This window comes from Stenella coeruleoalba (assembly GCF_951394435.1).
Source record: "Stenella coeruleoalba genome assembly, chromosome: 3".
In the NCBI taxonomy this organism is placed as follows: Eukaryota; Metazoa; Chordata; class Mammalia; order Artiodactyla; family Delphinidae; genus Stenella; species Stenella coeruleoalba.
Genome location: NC_137148.1, coordinates 161,665,710 through 161,683,989, shown reverse-complemented (window position 1 = coordinate 161,683,989; position 18,280 = coordinate 161,665,710). Strand labels below are relative to the sequence as shown.

Here is an 18,280-nt window from a genome sequence, read left to right as displayed (position 1 = left end):
GGGTGTGCTTCCAAGTTCACTGCTATCTCGAGTGTTAATATTTCTGTGGTGGATGGTAGTGTATTTTGCAAACGTGAGGTCAGGATTTGTGGCCGCATGAGTCTGAGCAACTTGGAAGTTCTTGGGATGGTATGGATTTGGGGTGAGGCTCTGGGGCTGCAGAGCCGGAATGGTGCCCGGGTCTGCGGACGCACTGGGCCGTGGACACTCACTTGCTCTCTTCATCCAGGAGATAGAAGAGGCCGGTGGGCTTCTTGCTGATCAGATGTATGCAGCCAACGTTGTCTGTGTAGTCGATGTTGTGCCACGAGATCCCTTCGCTCTGGTACTCCTCCTGCAGGGTTCGAGGGGTATCCGGTAAGTTCATCATTTCATGGACATGTTAATATTTATGTAGCACACGTCATATAAAAAACATATTTTATTTACGCATGCTTGTACATATTTAAATATAAATGTGCAAATAACATAGAATGCACATTAATGTACCAATAGGAATATAACAATAAAACTATAAAATTATTCAATAAATGAACAGTTAGCCACAGGAGTGCACATTGTCAAACATCTACAGTAGGTCCCCTACGTATGAACCTTCAAGTTGCGAACTTGCAAAGATGCAAACGTGCATTTGCATGTCCAATCACTTAAGTTAGTTCACGTGTCTGGCGTACATTGTCACATGCGTGCATCCTCTACAAGTGGTTGTGCAGCTTGCCCTCCGTCTCCTATTGCTGATGATCCTTCAGCTCTACCATCTCCCACCTCCTCTCCCTCCTCCAGTCAGTAACTCTTCTTGCCTGTTCACTCGATGCCAGCCCTGTATGCCAGCTGTGGTACTGTACTACTGTACTTTTCAAGGGACTGTACTGTAAGATTAAAAATGTTTTCTTTATTTTTTGTGTTTGTTTTTTTTAAATTAATTTATTTATTTTTGGCTGCATTGGGTCTTTGTTGCTGTGCACGGGCTTTCTCTAGTTGCAATGAGCGGGGGCTACTCTTCGGTGCGGTGCGCAGGCTTCTCATTGTGGTGGCTTCTCTTGTTGCGGAGCACGGGCTCTAGGCGCGCGGGCTTCAGTAGTTGTGGCACGTGGGCTCAGTAGTTGTGGCTCGTGGGCTCCAGAGCACAGGCTCGGTAGTCGTGGCGCACAGGCTTAGTTGCTCCGTGGCATGTGGGATCTTCCCAGACCAGGGCTTGAACCCGTGTCCCCTGCATTGGCACGTGGATTCTTAACCACTGCGCCGCCAGGGAAGGCCCTGTTTGTTTGTTTTTTATGTATTATTTGTGTGAAAAGTATTATAAACCTATTTACAGTACAGTACTATATAGCCAATGGTGTTAGTTGCATACCTAGGCTAACTTTGTTGGACTTAACGAACAAATTGTACTTACAAACGCGCCCTCGGAATGGAACTCATTCATAATGTAGGGGATTTACCGTATCACAGCAAAGTGCTGAAAATCACACGTAACCCCCGCCAGGGGTCAGCAAGCTTTCTTTGTAAAGGGCCAGATGGTAAATATGTTAGGCTTTACAAGTTAGATGGTGTCCACACGATGACTCAGCTTTGCTGTCGCAGCGTGAAAGCAGCCACAGATGCTATGTCAACAAATGAGCGTGGCCACGTGCCAATAACTTTGGGCGGCCCCCGCTCTGGAACTGCAATGTCTGATAGTCATATAATGTGAGAGACCCATGTCATTTCGAACTTCTAACAGCCATGTTTAAAAATGTGAAAAGAAACAGGTGAAGTTAACTTTAACAATATACTTAATTTAACCCAACATACCCAAGGAGTATGATGTATGTCAACACATAATTGACATAAAAAATTACCAACAAGGCATGTTACATTCCCTTTTTGCCCCCAAGCTACGTCTTTGCAATCCGCTATGTATTTTGCATTTCCTGCACAACTCAATGCGGACCAGCCATATTTCAAGCGAGAAATGTGACTTTCCACCAAGAGACATAATAGTAAGATTAGCTAAGCATCTCTATAAACCCATCAGTTTTCTTTCCCCATCAGAATCAATCATGGGAAGGATGATACTTGGGTAAAGACGGCTGGTTATTTCTCAGTGTGAAGACGCGTTAAGACGGGATATCTTTGTTGTTGACTGAAGCAAATCCTTACAAGGCAACTCAGTTTCTCTCCCACCAAAAGGACTTTCATGTCTGAGCAGAGAGAAGGTACAAAATTGAGCTGTGGCTCCAAATATCCCTGCCGTTTGCCTCATCCTGGGCTGGGTGGGACTGTTCCCAGACTCTCCCTTTTTTTTGCAGAGAAAAATTCTGGGGCGGGTTTGATGACAGACCAGGTCCCAAGGGAGACCCCGGTTCTGGCTCATTCTTTTCCTCCTTGGGTGGGATGGGCGAATAAGATGATATGTCCTTACCTGCTCCAGTTTGAAAATGTGCTGGTTGAAGTAATACTGGAGCTGCTCGTTGGCGTAGTTGATGCAGAACTGTTCAAAACTGTTCCTCTCAAAGTCTTCAAACCCGAAGATGTCGAGGACCCCAATGGACAAGCACTTGGGGAGACAGAGAGAATGGTTATTACTGGTGGGCCCTCCCTCAGGAGCAGCCTGTCTGCTGGTGAGGGCCTTAGAACCCGTAATATTAAACAAGGAGCCCTGTGGTTTTTTGATTTTTGGTTTTTGTTTTGTTTTGGGCCACGCTGCACGGCATGCAAGATATTAGTTCCTCGATCAGGGATAGAACCGGTACCCCCTGCAGGGGAAGCCCGGAGTCCTGTGTTTTCGTTCTGTGCTGGGCCCTGAGAATCGCATCCCGTCGGTTCCCTGGCCCTGCCCTGGGAAGAACTGGCCTGTGCCCGACCAACTGCAGCTGACGTCATGGGTTGCCTGCCGAGCGGGTGTGGTCCTCACCGAGACGGACTCTTCCATGTCCTTCTTGTTGAGGAGGGCGTGGTTGATCCGCAGCACGATCCAATCGAACAGGGCGCTGTACAGTGACTTGGCCATGGAGTCGCGGGCGGTGATGGCCTGTGGGTACAGAGTGGGTGGCACACCTTGGCGGGTCAGGCCCTGAGGTCTGTATGCACAGGCGGGGAGACTGAAGTGGTGACTTGAAACACCCAACTCATCTGACAAGCCCCCTTCTCACTTCGCACGCTGTCCCGTCAGCTTGGATGCCCTGGCCCACCCAAGCGTGAAGCGTGAAGCCCTGACCTGGCAGCCTGCGGTTGGGCCAAGTCTTTCTCATGGGCTGGCTGGCCTCAGAGCACCCTGGGGACTGCTGGGGTGGGAACGCAGGCTCAGGGAGGGCACCATGGGAGAACGAACCAGGAGGCTGGGCTGGGTTCAAAACCAGGTCCCTTGCGGTTCTGGGAGCACCATGGGCCCCACCACTGGGTGCCTAAAAGCAGCGATGGTCTTTACCACTTTTTAAAAAGGCTTTTTGGGGTCTAATTTACATACAAGGAATTCCTTCTTTGTATGTTCTCAGATCTAAGTTGTGACAAGACTCACTTGGCCTGCTCTCAAGATCTAGAACGAGTCCCTCTGGTTTTGTGGAAATGGAGCCGTGTAGGACGCAGCCCTGTACGTGGTCTTTTTCTGCTCAGCTTGGCGCCTCTGGGGAGCAGCCGTGCTGCAGGCTCAGGTGACCTGCGGCACCTTTCACGTACCACGGCTGGGTGCCTTTGCCCACAGGGGCTCCAGCTGTCTGCAGTACCCACTTCAGATGCCTAAGCAGCTTCCACCACCAGCTAAAAATCCACCCCCCACTGCGGCTAGGTACTTTCCTGCTGCTCCCCAAGCTATAAGTCTAGAGGCGTAAAAACACAAGAAAAACACATCACAGAGAAAACATGGAGGCTGGCGCAAAGGCCAGGGAGAGGTGCCTTATCAGGATTTAGGGACCCACACAATGGTTGTAAAGGTCATGCTCAAGCCCTGCGGTCGCAAGTTTTTTGGGCAAGGGCCTGTGAGTCAATAGGACTAGCTTTGCAGGCCAGCTCTGCTGCTGCAGCAGGAGAGCAGCATGTGAATGAACGGGCGTGGCTGTATGAAAATAAAGCTTTATTGACAGAAGCAGGCAGTGGGCTGAGTTTGGCCTGTGGGCCGCAGGTGGCTCTCCTCTGCTGGTGAGAACCAGCGTGCCCGCTGAGCAGCTGGACATAGACACCACACACGTGGCCCCGGCTCTGGCCTTATGAGCCGTACAGGCTGCTTTGGGCCACGCCTGAGCTCACATGAAAACCAGAGTGTCGCCAGGGTTCTCTGCTGTCACTTTAGGGGCAGGAAAAACACTACCCATGCCAGCTGTCCCTGAAGACTCCCCTTCTGCCCTGTGTATTCATATTTTCGGGTCTGGCACCTCACAGAAGCCCAGGGCAGCACTCACCTCGCTGAGACTATAGGGAAGGATGAGTTTGTCGTTGGAGGTCACTGTTTTTCTTTTGGTCAGAACTTCCACTAAGATTTCTCGCTTCACCTGTTTCAGGGTCAAGGGGTGGGGGGAAGGGATAAATTAGAAGCTTGGGATTAACAGATACACACTACTGTTTTTATATAAAATAGATAAACAACAAGGTCCTACTGTATAGCACAGTGAACTATATTCAATATCTTGTAATAACCTATAATGGAAAAGAATCTAAATATATATTCATACGCACACACAAACACATATATATATATGAATCACTTTGCTATACACCAGAAACTAACACAGCATTGTAAACCAACTATGCTTCAATTAAAATAATTAATTAATTAATTTTTTTAAAAAAAAAGAGAGAGAGAGAGAGAGAAGGGGAGGAAAGTTGGAGAGCTCAGGGACTGGATCCTTGTGTCACTGAGGCAAGGCGTGGGGAGGGAGGGAGAAGGACACCCAGCAGCTGGGCCGGGAAGTGGGCCCAAAGCCCACCCTCAGGGCTGCCAATCCACAGTGTGTGCTATGCCTGGTGTGTCTCAAAATTATCACCACCCACAGGCTTGCTCGATGGCCCTGACAGTGTGGTCACACAGGCCTGGGTGTCACTGCGGGCCTCGGGCCCAGGTGCTGCCTGGTGACCTGTGTTAAAGCTGTCGCTGTTGGAGCGGGTTCCTGGCCTGGGTGCAGGGGCTGGGCAAGGGGCCTGGCTCTCCCCGACTGCCGAGTCCCATCCATGAGAAGTCAAGTGTTGGGGTAGCAGAGCAGCCCCGGTCTCCCAGCAGACGTGCTCACTCAGCCTCATGAGCACAACAGGAGCTGGGGTTCCCTGACGCAGGTGCACTTTAAGAGCCACAGATGGAATGCATGCTTAGAAAACAGCCTCGGCACCACAGGTATTTGGGGCTGGGTCATTCTTTGCTGTAGGGGGACTGTCTTGTGCATTCTATGACGTCAAACAGCATCCCTGGCCTCCATCCACCAGAAGACAGGAGTACCCCCCAAACGACACCAGACACTGCCCAGCGCTCCTGGGGTTGAGGACAAGCGGACGAGGGGACGGTCCAATCACAAGATGACCTCGCTGATCAAAAGATGATATTTAAAAAAAATTATAGTTGATTTACAATATTATGTTAGTTTCAGGTGTACAGCAAAGTGATTCAGTTTTATATACATATATAAACGATAATTTTGAAGAGCCTTCCAAGTGAGGGGTTGAGGTGGGAGAGCCCCAGAGGGAGTCCTTCTGAAATGAGGAAGAGTCAAAAAGATACCTGTACGCCAATGTTCACAGCAGCACTATTTACAATAGTTGAGACATGGAAGCAATCCAAGTGTCCGTCAACAGATGAATGGATAAAGAAGATGTGGCACATATACACAATTGAATATTACTCAGCCATAAAAAAGAATGAAATAATGCCATTTGCAGCAACATGGATGGACTTAGAGACTATCATTCTAAGTGAAGTAAGTCAGACAGAGAAAGATAAATATCATATGATACCGCTTATACGTGGAATCTAAAAGAAAAGGATACAGGCACTTCCCTGGTGGTCCAGTGGTAAAGAATCTGCCTTCCAATGCAGGAGACGCAGGTTCGATCCCTGGTCAGGGAGCTAAGATCCCACATGCCATGGGGCAACTAAGCCTGTGAGCCACAACTACTGAGCCCGCACGCCACAACTAGAGAGAGAAAACCCACATGCCACACTAGAGAGAAGCCCATGTGCCACAAGCGAGAACCTGCATGCAGCAATGAAGATCCCACGTGCCACAACTAAAAACCGATGCAACCAAAAATAAAAAAAATTTAAAATAATTTAAAAAATGATACAAACTTATTTACAACAGAGAAACAGAATCACAGACATAGAAAACAAACTTATGGTTACCAAAGGGGAAAGGGTGGGGCAAGGGATAAATCAGGTGTTTGGGATTAAAGTATACACACTATGGGGCTTCCCTGGTGGTGCAGTGGTTAAGAATTCGCCTGCCAATGCAGGGGACACAGGTTCGAGGCCTGGTCTGGGAAAAGCCCACATGCTGCAGAGCAACTAAGCCCGTGCACCACAACTACTGAGCCTGCGCTCTAGAGCCCACAAGCCACAACTAAAGCCCACGCGCCTAGAGCCCGTGCTCCGCAACAAGAGAAGCCACCGCAATGAGAAGCCCGTGCACCGCAACGAAGAGTAGCCCCCGCTCGCCGCGACCAGAGAAAAGCCCGTGTGCAGCAACGAAGACCCAACGCAGCCAAAAAAAATAATAATAAAAAATAAATTTATATAAAAAAATAAAGTATACACACTACTATATATAAAATAGACAACCAACTGTATAGCATATAGCAAGGGGAACTATACTCGATATCTTTTAATAACCTATAATGGAAAAAAATCTCTCACTTATATATGGAATTTTAAAAAACGAAAAGCAACCCCCAACTCCCCCCCAAGCTCACAGATACAGAGAACAGAATGGTGGCTGCCAGAGATGGAGGATGGGCAAAATGTGTGAAGGTGGTCAAAAGGCACAAACTTCCGGTTATAAAATAAGTCATGGGGATGTAGTGTACAGCATGGCGACTGTGACTAACATTACCGTATTGCATAATTGAAAGTTGCTAAGAGAGTAGACCTTAGAAGTTCTCATCACAAGAGAAAAGAAAACCCTGTAGCCACCTAGGGTGACAAATGTAACTAGACTTACTGCGGTGGTCATTTTGCAACATATACAGATACTGAATCATTATGTTGTATACCTGAAACTAAAATAATGTCGTATGTTTTTTTTAGTTTTTTTTTTGCGGTGCGCGGTGAGCACGCGGGCCTCTACTGTTGTGGCCTCTCCCGTTGTGGAGCACAGGCTCCAGACGCGCAGGCTCAGCGGCCATGGCTCACGGGCCCAGCCTCTCCGTGGCATGTGGGATCTTCCCGGACTGGGGCACGAACCCGTGTCCCCTGCATCGGCAGGCGGACTCTCAACCACTGCGCCACCAGGGAAGCCTAATGTCGTATGTTAATTATACCTCAATTAAAAAAAAAAAAAGAAAAAGAAATGAGGAAGGGACACAGAAGAGATGGTGGGGGGAGGAAGCAGGCAGACAGGCCCCAGTTTACAAAAGCGCAGTCAGTGAAGGAAGTTCTGGGCCTCGGTGGCCGCTGTGGCTGAGGACAGGGGCCAGTACCTTCAGGAGCTGTGACAGTGTGTCCAGCGCCGCAGGGGGCCCAACCTCCAAGCCTTCGTCTCGGCCCGTGGCTTTCTTCTTGTAAGTGACGTTGCCCAGGTACAGGATGGCCGAGAGGATGGAAAAGATCCTGGGGGAGAAAAGGAACCTAGGTCGGGGCACCTTCCCCAGCCGTGAGACAGCAATAGTTTCCAGTGAACTGGGCCCAAGTTTCCAGTGAACGAGGCTGAATTCATAAAACGAGCAATTCCAGTCAGAACACACGAAATTCGAAAGATGTCCAATTCTCCACTGGGGACTCTCTTTGTGGAATAGGACTTGGGAGGCACATATCCCTATTTTTTTTTTTGGTGGTAGTGGTGTTGGGCGGGAGCTTAAAATTTTTCTTTTTATGGAGGCATAACATGCATACAAAAAAAAAAAGAAAAAGAAAACACACAATTCCCCAAGTATAGAGTTTTGATGAAGTGTCACAAAATGTACAGATGCCTGTAACTGGCACTCAGACCAAGGAACAGAACATTTCAGGCCCTGGAACCAGCCCCACAGAGGAACCACTGTCCTGACATCTCATACCATCTGTGACTTCGGTGAAATCACGTGTACTTGCATCTGGCCTCTTACTGCAAAGTGTGAGATGGGGGAGCCAGGCGTGTTACCGTGTATAGCACCATCCCTTCTTAATGCTGCCGACCAGCACTTCTCAGCCTCCGCAGTGCCGGCACCTGGCTTCTACCTACCCGGCCCCCCGCCCACCCCTGCAGTGTGACACTCCAAAATGTCTCCAGGCAAGACCAAGTGTCCCCTGAGGGCGGAACTGGGGCCCCAGTGAGAACCACTGCTGTGTGTGGGGTTGTCCAGGTAGTCAACAAACTGGGGTCTCATTTTTGTACAGCTCCTTAGCTAAGAACGGTTCTTAAGGGAATTCCTGGTGGTCTGCACTTTCACTGCCGAGGGCGCGGGTTCGATCCCCGGTCAGGGAACTAAGATCCCGCTGCGTGGGGTGGTGGGGAGGAACGGTGCTTCAATTTTTAAGGGGTCGTTAAGAAAGAAAACAGAATGCAAAGAACATGCCACAGAGACCACGTGGCCCACGAAGCTGAGAATATTTACTATCTGTCCCTCTCCAGAAAGTTTGCTGGCCCCTGCAGGGATATATCACGATGTGTTTATTTATTTAACCTCTGGTTGGTGGGCATTTGGGAGGGTTTCCGGGTTTGGGGGCTGTTATAAACAAGGCTGCTGTGTGCCTTCATGTGCGTGTCTCTGGGTGAGCAAATGTATGCATTTGGTTGTGTACACACATCTGTAGTAGGAACTGCCGAATGGTTGTCCACAGCAGTTGGCCCCATTCGTGCCCCCCTAGCACCATGCTCGGCAGAGATGTTCCCTCTGGGTATCCTGGTCGCCCGGGCAGGTGTGGAGAACACCCTGTGTGGTTTTGAAGAATTAAAACAATTTTTAATTGTGGTCAAACACACATCATATAAAATTTGCTTTCTTGACTGTTTTCGAGTGTATGGCTCCGTACTGTGAAGTATACCCACGCTGTTGGGCAAGAGCCCTGTGGTTTTTTGTTTTTTGGGTAAATATACCTGAGTAAGTTTTATTTTATTAGATTTCTTTCTTCATCTACTGAGATAGTGTCGTTTTCTGCTGATTAACAGAATCTGTTAATTAGTCTGCTAATGTGGGGCTTAAAATTTTTAAATGATGGAGGAATTCCCTGGTGGTCCAGTGGTTAGGACTCCGTGCTTTCACTGCTGAGGGCCCGGATTTGATCCCTGGTCGGGGAGCTAAGATCCCACAAGCCACGTGATGCAGCCAAAAAAAAAAAAAACATTTAAAAATGATGAATGACCTCTGAAAAGCCCTGTGGTTTTAATTGGCATCTCCCAATGGTTAATGACGAGCATTCCCTGTCACTGCGCTACTCTCCTTAGTGAGGCTCCTACGAGGGGGTGGGTCACATCTCAGAGTGACTGGTAAGCCCCAGGGGGGCCTGTGTGGGAGATGGCAGGGCAGCTGGGCCCGCCCACTTACTGCTTCTTGGTGGCAGGGAGGAAGCCCACCATCTCCATGGCCTGCTTGAGTCTTTCAAAGTCATGCTTGAGGTCCTCCCCATCTTCAATCTTCAAGTTATGCTGAAAAACAAAGTCGGCAGTGCTCTGGGTACTTCTGGGCTGGTGAGGGTGGCGTGCGAGGATGATTTTGGCTGGAACTGATGGGGTATGGCCCAGGACGTGGGGAATGAATGGGGTCCTTTATGCCACCCCCCTCTGGGCCTCCTTGGAGTCGGTTTGGGGGCTAGAGAGGGCCAAGGCGGACGGCCTCTGACCTCCCAGCAGTGCGTAAAGAGCCCGTGGGGAACAGAGGCTGCATTTGTGGTTGGGTCTCGGGGCTGTTTACCTGGTTGAGGTAGAAATAATCTTCAGGTTGCTTGAGCTGAAATTCCTGACGCTCTTCCTCGCTGACGCCAAGTAACAAATAATAAAACACATGGTAGTTCCTGTAGGTCAAAATTAGGAGAAAAAAGTTGTTTTTGGAGGCCGAGTGACAGCTACTCTTCAAACCACTGCTAATACTGCTTTGGAGACCAGGCCAGGGAGGAAACAGCAGCTCGACTATGTACAAATTTGAGACAATAAGTCGATTCTTATAATGTCTTAAGAAAAAAACAAAACAAAAAAAAACAAACCCAAAAATCAAACCAGGAGCTTCTCCAGCGAGTAGATTCCTCGGGTGGTGGGCATATGTCTTGCTCACTGGTGGATCAGAGATGCTTCTAATCTAACCACATTCTGGCAGACTTCTGAGCACCTACTCCAGTAAAAGCCCCGGGGAGGCACAAGAAGGTGGCAAAGCTCACGCCCCCAGGAGATCCGCCATGGCCTCCTGTAGATTTCCCCCATCTCAGGACATCTGCTTCTCTCCTTCATAGGGAAGAAGGCAGATGTGATGGATCACCAAGGAAATATCCCCCTACCTCTCATCCTTCTCTTGAGAGACCAGGCGAGACTTTTCAAGCAGGTACTTTTCGACCACAGCTCTGTCATCAAGAGGAAAAAGAAGGACAAGTGTTACACATTAATACTGTTTCCTTGAAGAACAAGAGTGATTTGTTACCATGGAAAAGCCAGCTGCAGATTAACATCCCTGGACCCACGGTAAACACAGGGACCTAAAGGTAATCACCTTGAGTGTGGTAAACAAGCAAAAATGTTGAAAATCTTACTCTAAAGGTAAATACAATCATCATAAATGTGCCTCGCCCTACGACTACCATCTATAAAAATAAGGAACCTGGGCTGGCTACTTCTGCCCTCCAGACCAGATTTGGGATGACAGCTGTATGGAAGCCCAACCTGGCATCACGCAGGACGCCCCACAGGTGGCAGGAATTGAAACGATTGGACCCACGTGTCCACTAATAACACTGGAAGGTTGAACCCTGCTCCCACCATCTCCCCAGCCATGAAATGTTTCTCTAATTGAAAACCGAAATACAAGATAATGGATTCACTTTTCCATTCTTTTTGAAACAACTTTATTGATGATTGATACACGATAAACTGTACCTACTCAAAGCACGCAACGGGATGAGTTTTGACTGGGTCCTTTCACGTAATTTTCAAAAATAGCTTTATGAGGCATAATTGATGCACAACAGACTTACAGTGTGTGACTGGATGAGTTGTGACACATGCAAATCCCTGTGAGTCCACCACCATGACCAAGAGAGTGAACACATCCATCACCCTGAGAAGTCTCTGTGGGACCTTTGTCATTTCTCCTGCCACCCACCCCCAAGCAGCCACTGACCATTCCCTAAAGATTAGTTTGGATTTTCTAGAATTTTAAAAAAAATAGGGGATTTCCCTGGTGGTCTAGTGGTTAGGACTCCGTGCTCCTAATGCAGGGGGCCCAGGTTCGATACCGGGTCAGGGAACTAAGATCCCACATACCGCAACTAAGCCCTCGCACCACAACTACTGAGCCCGTGCACTGCAACTAGAGAAGCCCGTGTGCGCAACAAAGAACCAGCACAGCCAAAATAAATAAATAAATAAATAAAATAGACTCATTTAGTATGTACAGTACAGCTGACCCTTGAATAACGCAGGTTTGAACTGTGGGTCCGCTTATACGTGGATTTTTTCAATAGTAAATGCTACAGTCCTACGTGATCTGAGGTTGGTTGAATCCATGGATGTGGAACCAGATACATAGGAACCATGGATTTGGAGGAACCTCAGATACAGAGGACCAACTCTAAGGAATCTTCGGATTTTCGACGAACCCCTGCATTGTTCAAGGGTTAACCGAATATCGTATCTGCTTACTTTCACTCAACCCAATGATTCTGAGATTCAGCCACATTGTAGCGTGTATCAGAACTTCATTCTTTTTTATGGCTGAATAATCGTCTGCACGTACAGACACACCACATTTTGCTTATCTGTTTATCAGTTGATGGACACCTGAAGGACCTGGGTCCATGAGGCTATGTGGGCTCTGGGGCAGGAATAAGGCATGTCTGTGGCCACAACCTCAATGCTAACAGAGACATCAAACATTCCTTGGAGATCTACTACGAGGTTCTAGGCACTGTTTTGCAGGGATTCAATGACCTGGATTTAAATGTCCCCAGGTATGGGCACTGTGGCCCCCACCGATGGACTGGATGAGGTGCTAAAAATTGGGAGAGGCCACACGTTGCTTGGGACCCCACAGGAGGAAGGTGGCCTGGCAGGGACCTGAGCCTGGCAGTGGCCCTGCCTCTCATGGGATCCACTATCACCACGTGTGTGAGCTGTACAGGTCTGCAGGTCATCCTCAACTGAACCCATCTTGTTACACTGAAGAGGAAGCTGGTGCCCAAGGGGTGGCAGGGTCGGGCCCCTGGTCCAGGGCCTGCCGGATGCTGCCAGCCTCTCTCACAGGATGGCAGTCTTCTGTCTGCAGCCTTGCACAGACACATGCACACATACAACCTGCATGGGTGGGTTTCCAAGGGCTCAGACTGTGCTGTCTCTTCTTTCAAACCCGTATTTTCTTCCATTCCTTCCACTGGCCAGTAACTTGTAGTGCTCAGCAGTTTGTTTTCCTGCGGGAGGAGGCTGCGTCTGCTCCTACACTCACATTTTCATCTCAGTCTGTAGCCGATTCCCTGTACTGTGTCGGCATATGGGGGAGGACAGCGACCTCTCAGGGGCACCGAGCTGTCATTTGACTGGCCATCACCTCTTCCCTTTGCTGATCATTCTGGGAGCCTAGGCCCCTACGGGGGTCTTGAGGGAGCCAGGGATCCCGCTGGCACTGAACCCTTGAGCCCACAGGAAGACGAGGCCTTGCAAATTGGGGAACTGGGGGAAGACTTGGACTGCCCCTGACCCTTGGCCTCAGCGGGAAGTGGCATCGAGAAGTGTCACCTGCCCAAAAGCAGAACCGGGTCTGGGCCTGCTCCTCGTGAGCTGGCGGCAGCTGCTCCCTGGACAGGAAGTGTACCTCCCTCCTCGGAGTGTGGGCAGGCCACAGTCAAGGGCTGAGGCAGGACTTCCTTTCCTGAATCTGAGGCCATAGATAGGACTCTGAAGCTGGCCTATGAGGTCCAGCCACCCAGGGCCACAGGAGCTGAGCCTGACAGGAGCTGAGGTGGGACAGGCTGGCCACTTAGCTGAGGGCCAGCCCTGCTGGTGTGCTGGATCGAATGGTGGCCCCCAGAAGACATGTCTACCTGGAACATGTGACTGTGACTGTGAAAAAAGGTCTCTGCAGGTGTAATTCAGTGAAGGATCTGGAGATCAGATCTTCCTCCATGGTCCAGATGGGCCCTAAATCCAAGGACAAGTGTCCCAAAAGACAGAAGAGGAGATCACAGAGAGACTCAGGGGAGAAGACCACGGGAAGACAGAGGCAGAGATTGGGGTGATGTGGCCACAAGCCAAGGATGCCTGGAGCCCCCAGAAGCTGGAAGAGGCCAGGAGGGATCCACCCCTAGAGCCTCTGGAGGGAGCGTGGCCCTGCCCACACCTTGATCTTGGACTTCTGACCTCCAGAACTGTAAGAGAATAAACTATTGTTTTGAGCCAATCGGTTTGTGGTACTTTGTTTCAGCAGCCGCAGGACATGAAATGGAGAATGCAGGAAGGAGAGATCTGGGCGGAGAAGGTGGGGGGTGGTGCCCACTGGCAGCAAAGGCTCTGGCTTCTGGCCTGCAGAGCCAGCCTGGGACCCAGGAGAACATGTGCAGTCTTTTGGTGTCTCTGCTCCCAAGAAGCCACTGGAACTAAAGAAACTGTTTCTGTGTCCTCTACCCAGTAAGATACGCTGGGCTTTTCCTGCTGGTCAGAGGCTCTGCAGTGTGGCAGATACAACTGTGCAAAATATGGACCCATGGGAGAAAAGCAGATTTAAAATAAGGAGTGAGGGGGAACTCCCTGGCGGTCCAGTGGTCAGGACGTGGTGCTTTCACTGCTGGGGCCCGGGTTCAATCCCTGGTCGGGGAACTAAGATCCTGCAAGCCACGCAGCACAGCATAGAGTAGATTAGAGTAGACTAGAATAGAATAAAATAAAGTAAAATGAGTGAGGGTCTTTGTGGAGAAAGGGCTGAAACCTGCGGGGCAGGTGGGGACAGGTGGGTGGCTCCGCCCATGCAGATGCCAAGCTGGGCCCAGCAGTAGTCGGGAAGGGACCACTGGACAGCCCATGCGGGGGCTGAGGCCCACTTCCAAGTGTCCCTGAGGGCTAAGGGGCCAGAGCAGATGCTGCATTTATTGAGGGTCTCTCTCCTGCACTACTGCCCATCAGGGCCTGGGCAGTGGGAAAAAGGAAAGAAGCCAGAGGCTGAAGGATTTGGGAAAATAACATTTCTGTCCTCGTCTTGAACAGGCACCATCAACTGAAATGGTCGTCAGTTAGGTTTAGATGGACAGAAGAACCTGGATACTTTGAAGTCCTGGAGGACCTCTCCCTTCCTGAAACACCGGCGCCTTCTCACGGCCTCCGGGGGCCTGTTGCTCGGGTCTCCCCACATCTAACATTTAAGGCTTCTTATCCTGATGCTCAGAACATCACCTGGAGCCTTTGCAAATCCCACTGCCACCGCAGACCCTCACGTCAGAATGTGGAGGGGGTGGGCTCCTTCGAGCCACCAGGCAATGGACTGTGCCGAAAGGCCTTTTTTTTTTCCCTCTGTGAAATAGTTTTATTGGCTCATAAGACCTTTGCCTGTTAGAAAAATACCCAGAACCCTATGCAGTATTAAATCACAATTACATTTTTTAACTACTTGAAACTACCCAGAATATAATTTTTTTAAAGGAAAAAAATCCTATAGTATTAAATTCTGAAATGACATTATGACAAAATAGATAATTCCTTGTAACATTAACTCATTGCATAAAGCTGCCAGATATTTTCATTAGTATAACCATTGCAGAGTGCAAATGGACACAATTTCTTTCTTTTTTTTTGGGAACACAATTTCAACATGACACATTTAGCTGAATTGAACTATGCCCTCACCTAAGGAACTCACATTTCTGGCACAAAATGTAGACCTGTTTTAACTTCCACCAGGAAGTCAACTTCACAATCCAGTTACCACCTATGGACTCATCCACCTACTCATCCATCTGTCCATCCAAATCCATCAATCTACCCGCCAGCCTCTCATGAATCTACCCATCCACCGATGAGTCCATCCATCCATCCATGAATCTATTCATCCGTCCACCCATCCATGAATCTACCCATCCATCCATCCATCCATCCATGAATCTACCCACCCATCCATCCATCAATCTATCCATTTTTCCACCCACCCATCCATCCACCCACCCACCCATGAATCCATCCATCAATCTATATACCCTCCCTCTCACCCACCCACCTCCTTTGAGTACTTCCCTGGACAACTGCCTCACTTTGCTACCCAGCATCCCGTCTCCTTCTAGCTAAAGGGGCATGTTTGGCAAATGCCAGAGTCCACATCAACTCTCCCTGTGGCGTCCTTAGACCCACTGAATTAGAAACATCAAGACCAGGGCACCTGTGGCGTGCCCTTGCCTGTTCTTGGCAAACTCTATCATGCTAGGACCTCTAGCTCATTAGACTTACTCCGTGGGTGCCTGGGCCCACGGGGCTGCCCTGGGGAAGGTAGGGTTGGTTACGAAGGTGCTGCCCCTCCCCCACCCCCACTCCCACCTCGACCCACCGCTCAGACTTTCACATCAACGACTGAAAATCACACTTGCTTCCCTGTACGATTCACAAATGCCTGCCAGCCCACGATTTCAGCACCCAGCTCTCTGCTGGCTCAGTCTTGGCAGCCCGCTGCAGGGAAGCTCAGGACCTCAGGCCGAGGGCTGAGTGCACAGCCTGGGCGGCTACAGACTCACCCTCTCACGATGCCGCTCTCCAGGTAGTTGACCTGGATAAATTTCCCAAATCGGCTGGAATTGTTGTTGTGAGCCGTTTTAGCATTCCCGAAAGCCTGGGAGGAAAACAAAAGGAGGTTTTCAGGTTGTGAGGATGAAGTTTCTACAGGCCTCGGCCTGGAGCCCGGGGGCTCCCTGGAAGTCACGCAGAGACTCCAGGAGAGACCTGGAGAACAGAAAGGTAGGTAGCCCCAGCGCATACCACGGGCTTACTCTTTATCTCTGTGTTTGGGGGTGTGGGAGGGGTTCAAGTTTTAAGTCCTGGACATTAGAAATGCCAATCGTCAGAATTCTTTTTCAGTAATAACTGTTCACGTAGCAAACTCCGGCCTGTGGGCCAAATCCAGTCCACTGCATGTTTTTGTATTGCCTGTTAGCCAAGAGTGCTTTTTACATTTGTAAATGGTTTCAAAAAAAACACCCCCAAAACCCAAAAAAACAAAAAAACCCAAGATGAGTAATATTCCCTGCCATGTAAAAATCCTATTCCCACGTCAGCGTCCATAAATGAAGTGTGTTGGCACACAGTCAGGACCGTTCATTTACTGGTTGTCCACAACCGCTTTTCTGCCGCGATGGCAGGGTAACTGTGACAGAGACCATCTGGCCCGCGAAGCCAAAAATATTTATTATCCAGAATATTTACTTCCAGAAGGAGTTTGCTAGGCCCTGGGTTGATACGGGCTCCAGGCTGGACACCTGCAGTGTGAGGGAGCAGACGTGGGGACAGGTCCCAGGCTGGAGGGGTCCTGCAGTTCCATGGGATGACAAGCTGGTTCACTGCAAATTTTTTTTTAAAAAATTGGGGTAAAACTAGCATAACATAAAACTAAGTTTTTAAAAGTGAACACTTCAGTGACATTTAGTACATTCACGATGTTGTGCAACCATCACCTCTATCTAGTTCCGGAACATTTCCGTCACCCCAAAAGGAGACCCGTCCCCATGAGCCGTCACTCCCCAACTCCCTCCCCCAGCCCCTGGTAACCACGAATCTGCTTTCTGTCTCTGGATTTGCCCGTTCTGGACGTTTCACATAAGTGAGGGCATACACTAGGTGGCCTTTTGCATCCGGCTTCTTTCCCTCAGCCTGATGTTTTCGGGGTTCAACCACACTGTGGTAAGAATCAGGGCTTCATTCCCAGTATATAGAGGAAAGGCTGCATAGTGCTCAGAGCCTGTGGCTTGGTCAAGTCCCCGTGGGGTCTCCCATGTGACCACCATCCAGATTACAACAGGGAACACCCTCTGTCCCCCACGAAGGTTCCTGGGGTACCCCCTTTCCACATGGTACCCAGACAGGGAGAACAGCCAGGGAGAGGGTGTGGTGGAGCCTCGGGGCGCACTCAGGGCAGGAAAGGTATCTGGGGAGTGGGGTTCCCTGTTTTGGGGGAGTGAGAGGCCAGTATAAGAGGTGGTGGTGAGGCCGGGCAGAGGAAGGGAAGAGGCAGAGATGGCATGGCGGGGGGTGACACCCCGAAGTTACACGTGCAAAGGGAAGCTTGGCAGAAACGAAAAAGGTGTCAGGCTCACACTGTTCCCGTTTGAGGAGGCTGAGCCGGGCAGAGGAGGTTGGAGGGAGGAAGGCGGCAGCTGGAAGGAGGTGGGAAGGCCACTGCCAAGGTCTGGATATGTGTGTGGGGGGCGGGGACAAGGGCAGGGTGCAGAGAGGTGGCCAGGCTCTCAGGGGAGCCAGGAACAGGGAGACACTGAGAGGAGCCGGGATTTTCTTGAAATCCTCATTCTGCAGGGGGGATGGATGCAGGTCCCTCATTGATCAGAGATTCTGGTGTGCGACCGCCTGAAGGCAGAAGCCCCATAAAAAAGCATCTGCTGGAAGGCCTGGGGTTCTTCCTCGGAAAATGGTTCCATTCAGCAGAGCTTGCGATCAGGGCTGAGGCCCCCCGGTTGGGCCCATGCGCCTGTCACGCTCTTGGCTGCTCAGGTCACAGGATGAGTGACTTCCTGCCCGGCTGCCCCTGGGGCTCCAGACCCCAGAAACGGGCCTCGCTGTAAAACCTGAACCAACTGCCAAGTTGCCAAGCAGGGGAGTGACAGAGGTGGAGGCGGCCCCAGAGAGGCAACCCGGCCCTGACTGCAAAGGGGGTACCTTCAGGGTGGGGCTGGGGGAGCCCTTTGAGGGGGGGTCTCCACCTGGCCTGGTGGAGCAGAGCCGAGCTTGAGAAGGTGCTTTCTGGAGTCAGACAGCAGCCACAGAGACCACACCCCCTCTTCTTCTTCACA

The 18,280-nt window shown here is 50.1% G+C and overlaps 1 protein-coding gene across 11 annotated transcripts in view; it reads right to left on the bottom strand.

The window, feature by feature from the left end:
• MYO9B (myosin IXB) overlaps window positions 1–18,280 on the bottom strand; it is an 89,215-nt gene that overhangs the window by 29,331 nt on the left and 41,604 nt on the right. For all 11 annotated transcript variants that reach the window (XM_079916714.1, XM_079916721.1, XM_079916718.1 and 8 more), the window contains exons 3-11: window positions 15,998–16,092; window positions 10,580–10,642; window positions 10,003–10,102; window positions 9,637–9,737; window positions 7,594–7,723; window positions 4,374–4,463; window positions 2,894–3,010; window positions 2,402–2,536; window positions 213–334 (exon numbers count right to left, since the gene is read on the bottom strand). In XM_079916714.1, coding sequence (XP_079772840.1) covers window positions 213–334; window positions 2,402–2,536; window positions 2,894–3,010; window positions 4,374–4,463; window positions 7,594–7,723; window positions 9,637–9,737; window positions 10,003–10,102; window positions 10,580–10,642; window positions 15,998–16,092 — 953 coding nt within the window. The remainder of the gene's footprint in view (window positions 1–212; window positions 335–2,401; window positions 2,537–2,893; window positions 3,011–4,373; window positions 4,464–7,593; window positions 7,724–9,636; window positions 9,738–10,002; window positions 10,103–10,579; window positions 10,643–15,997; window positions 16,093–18,280) is intronic.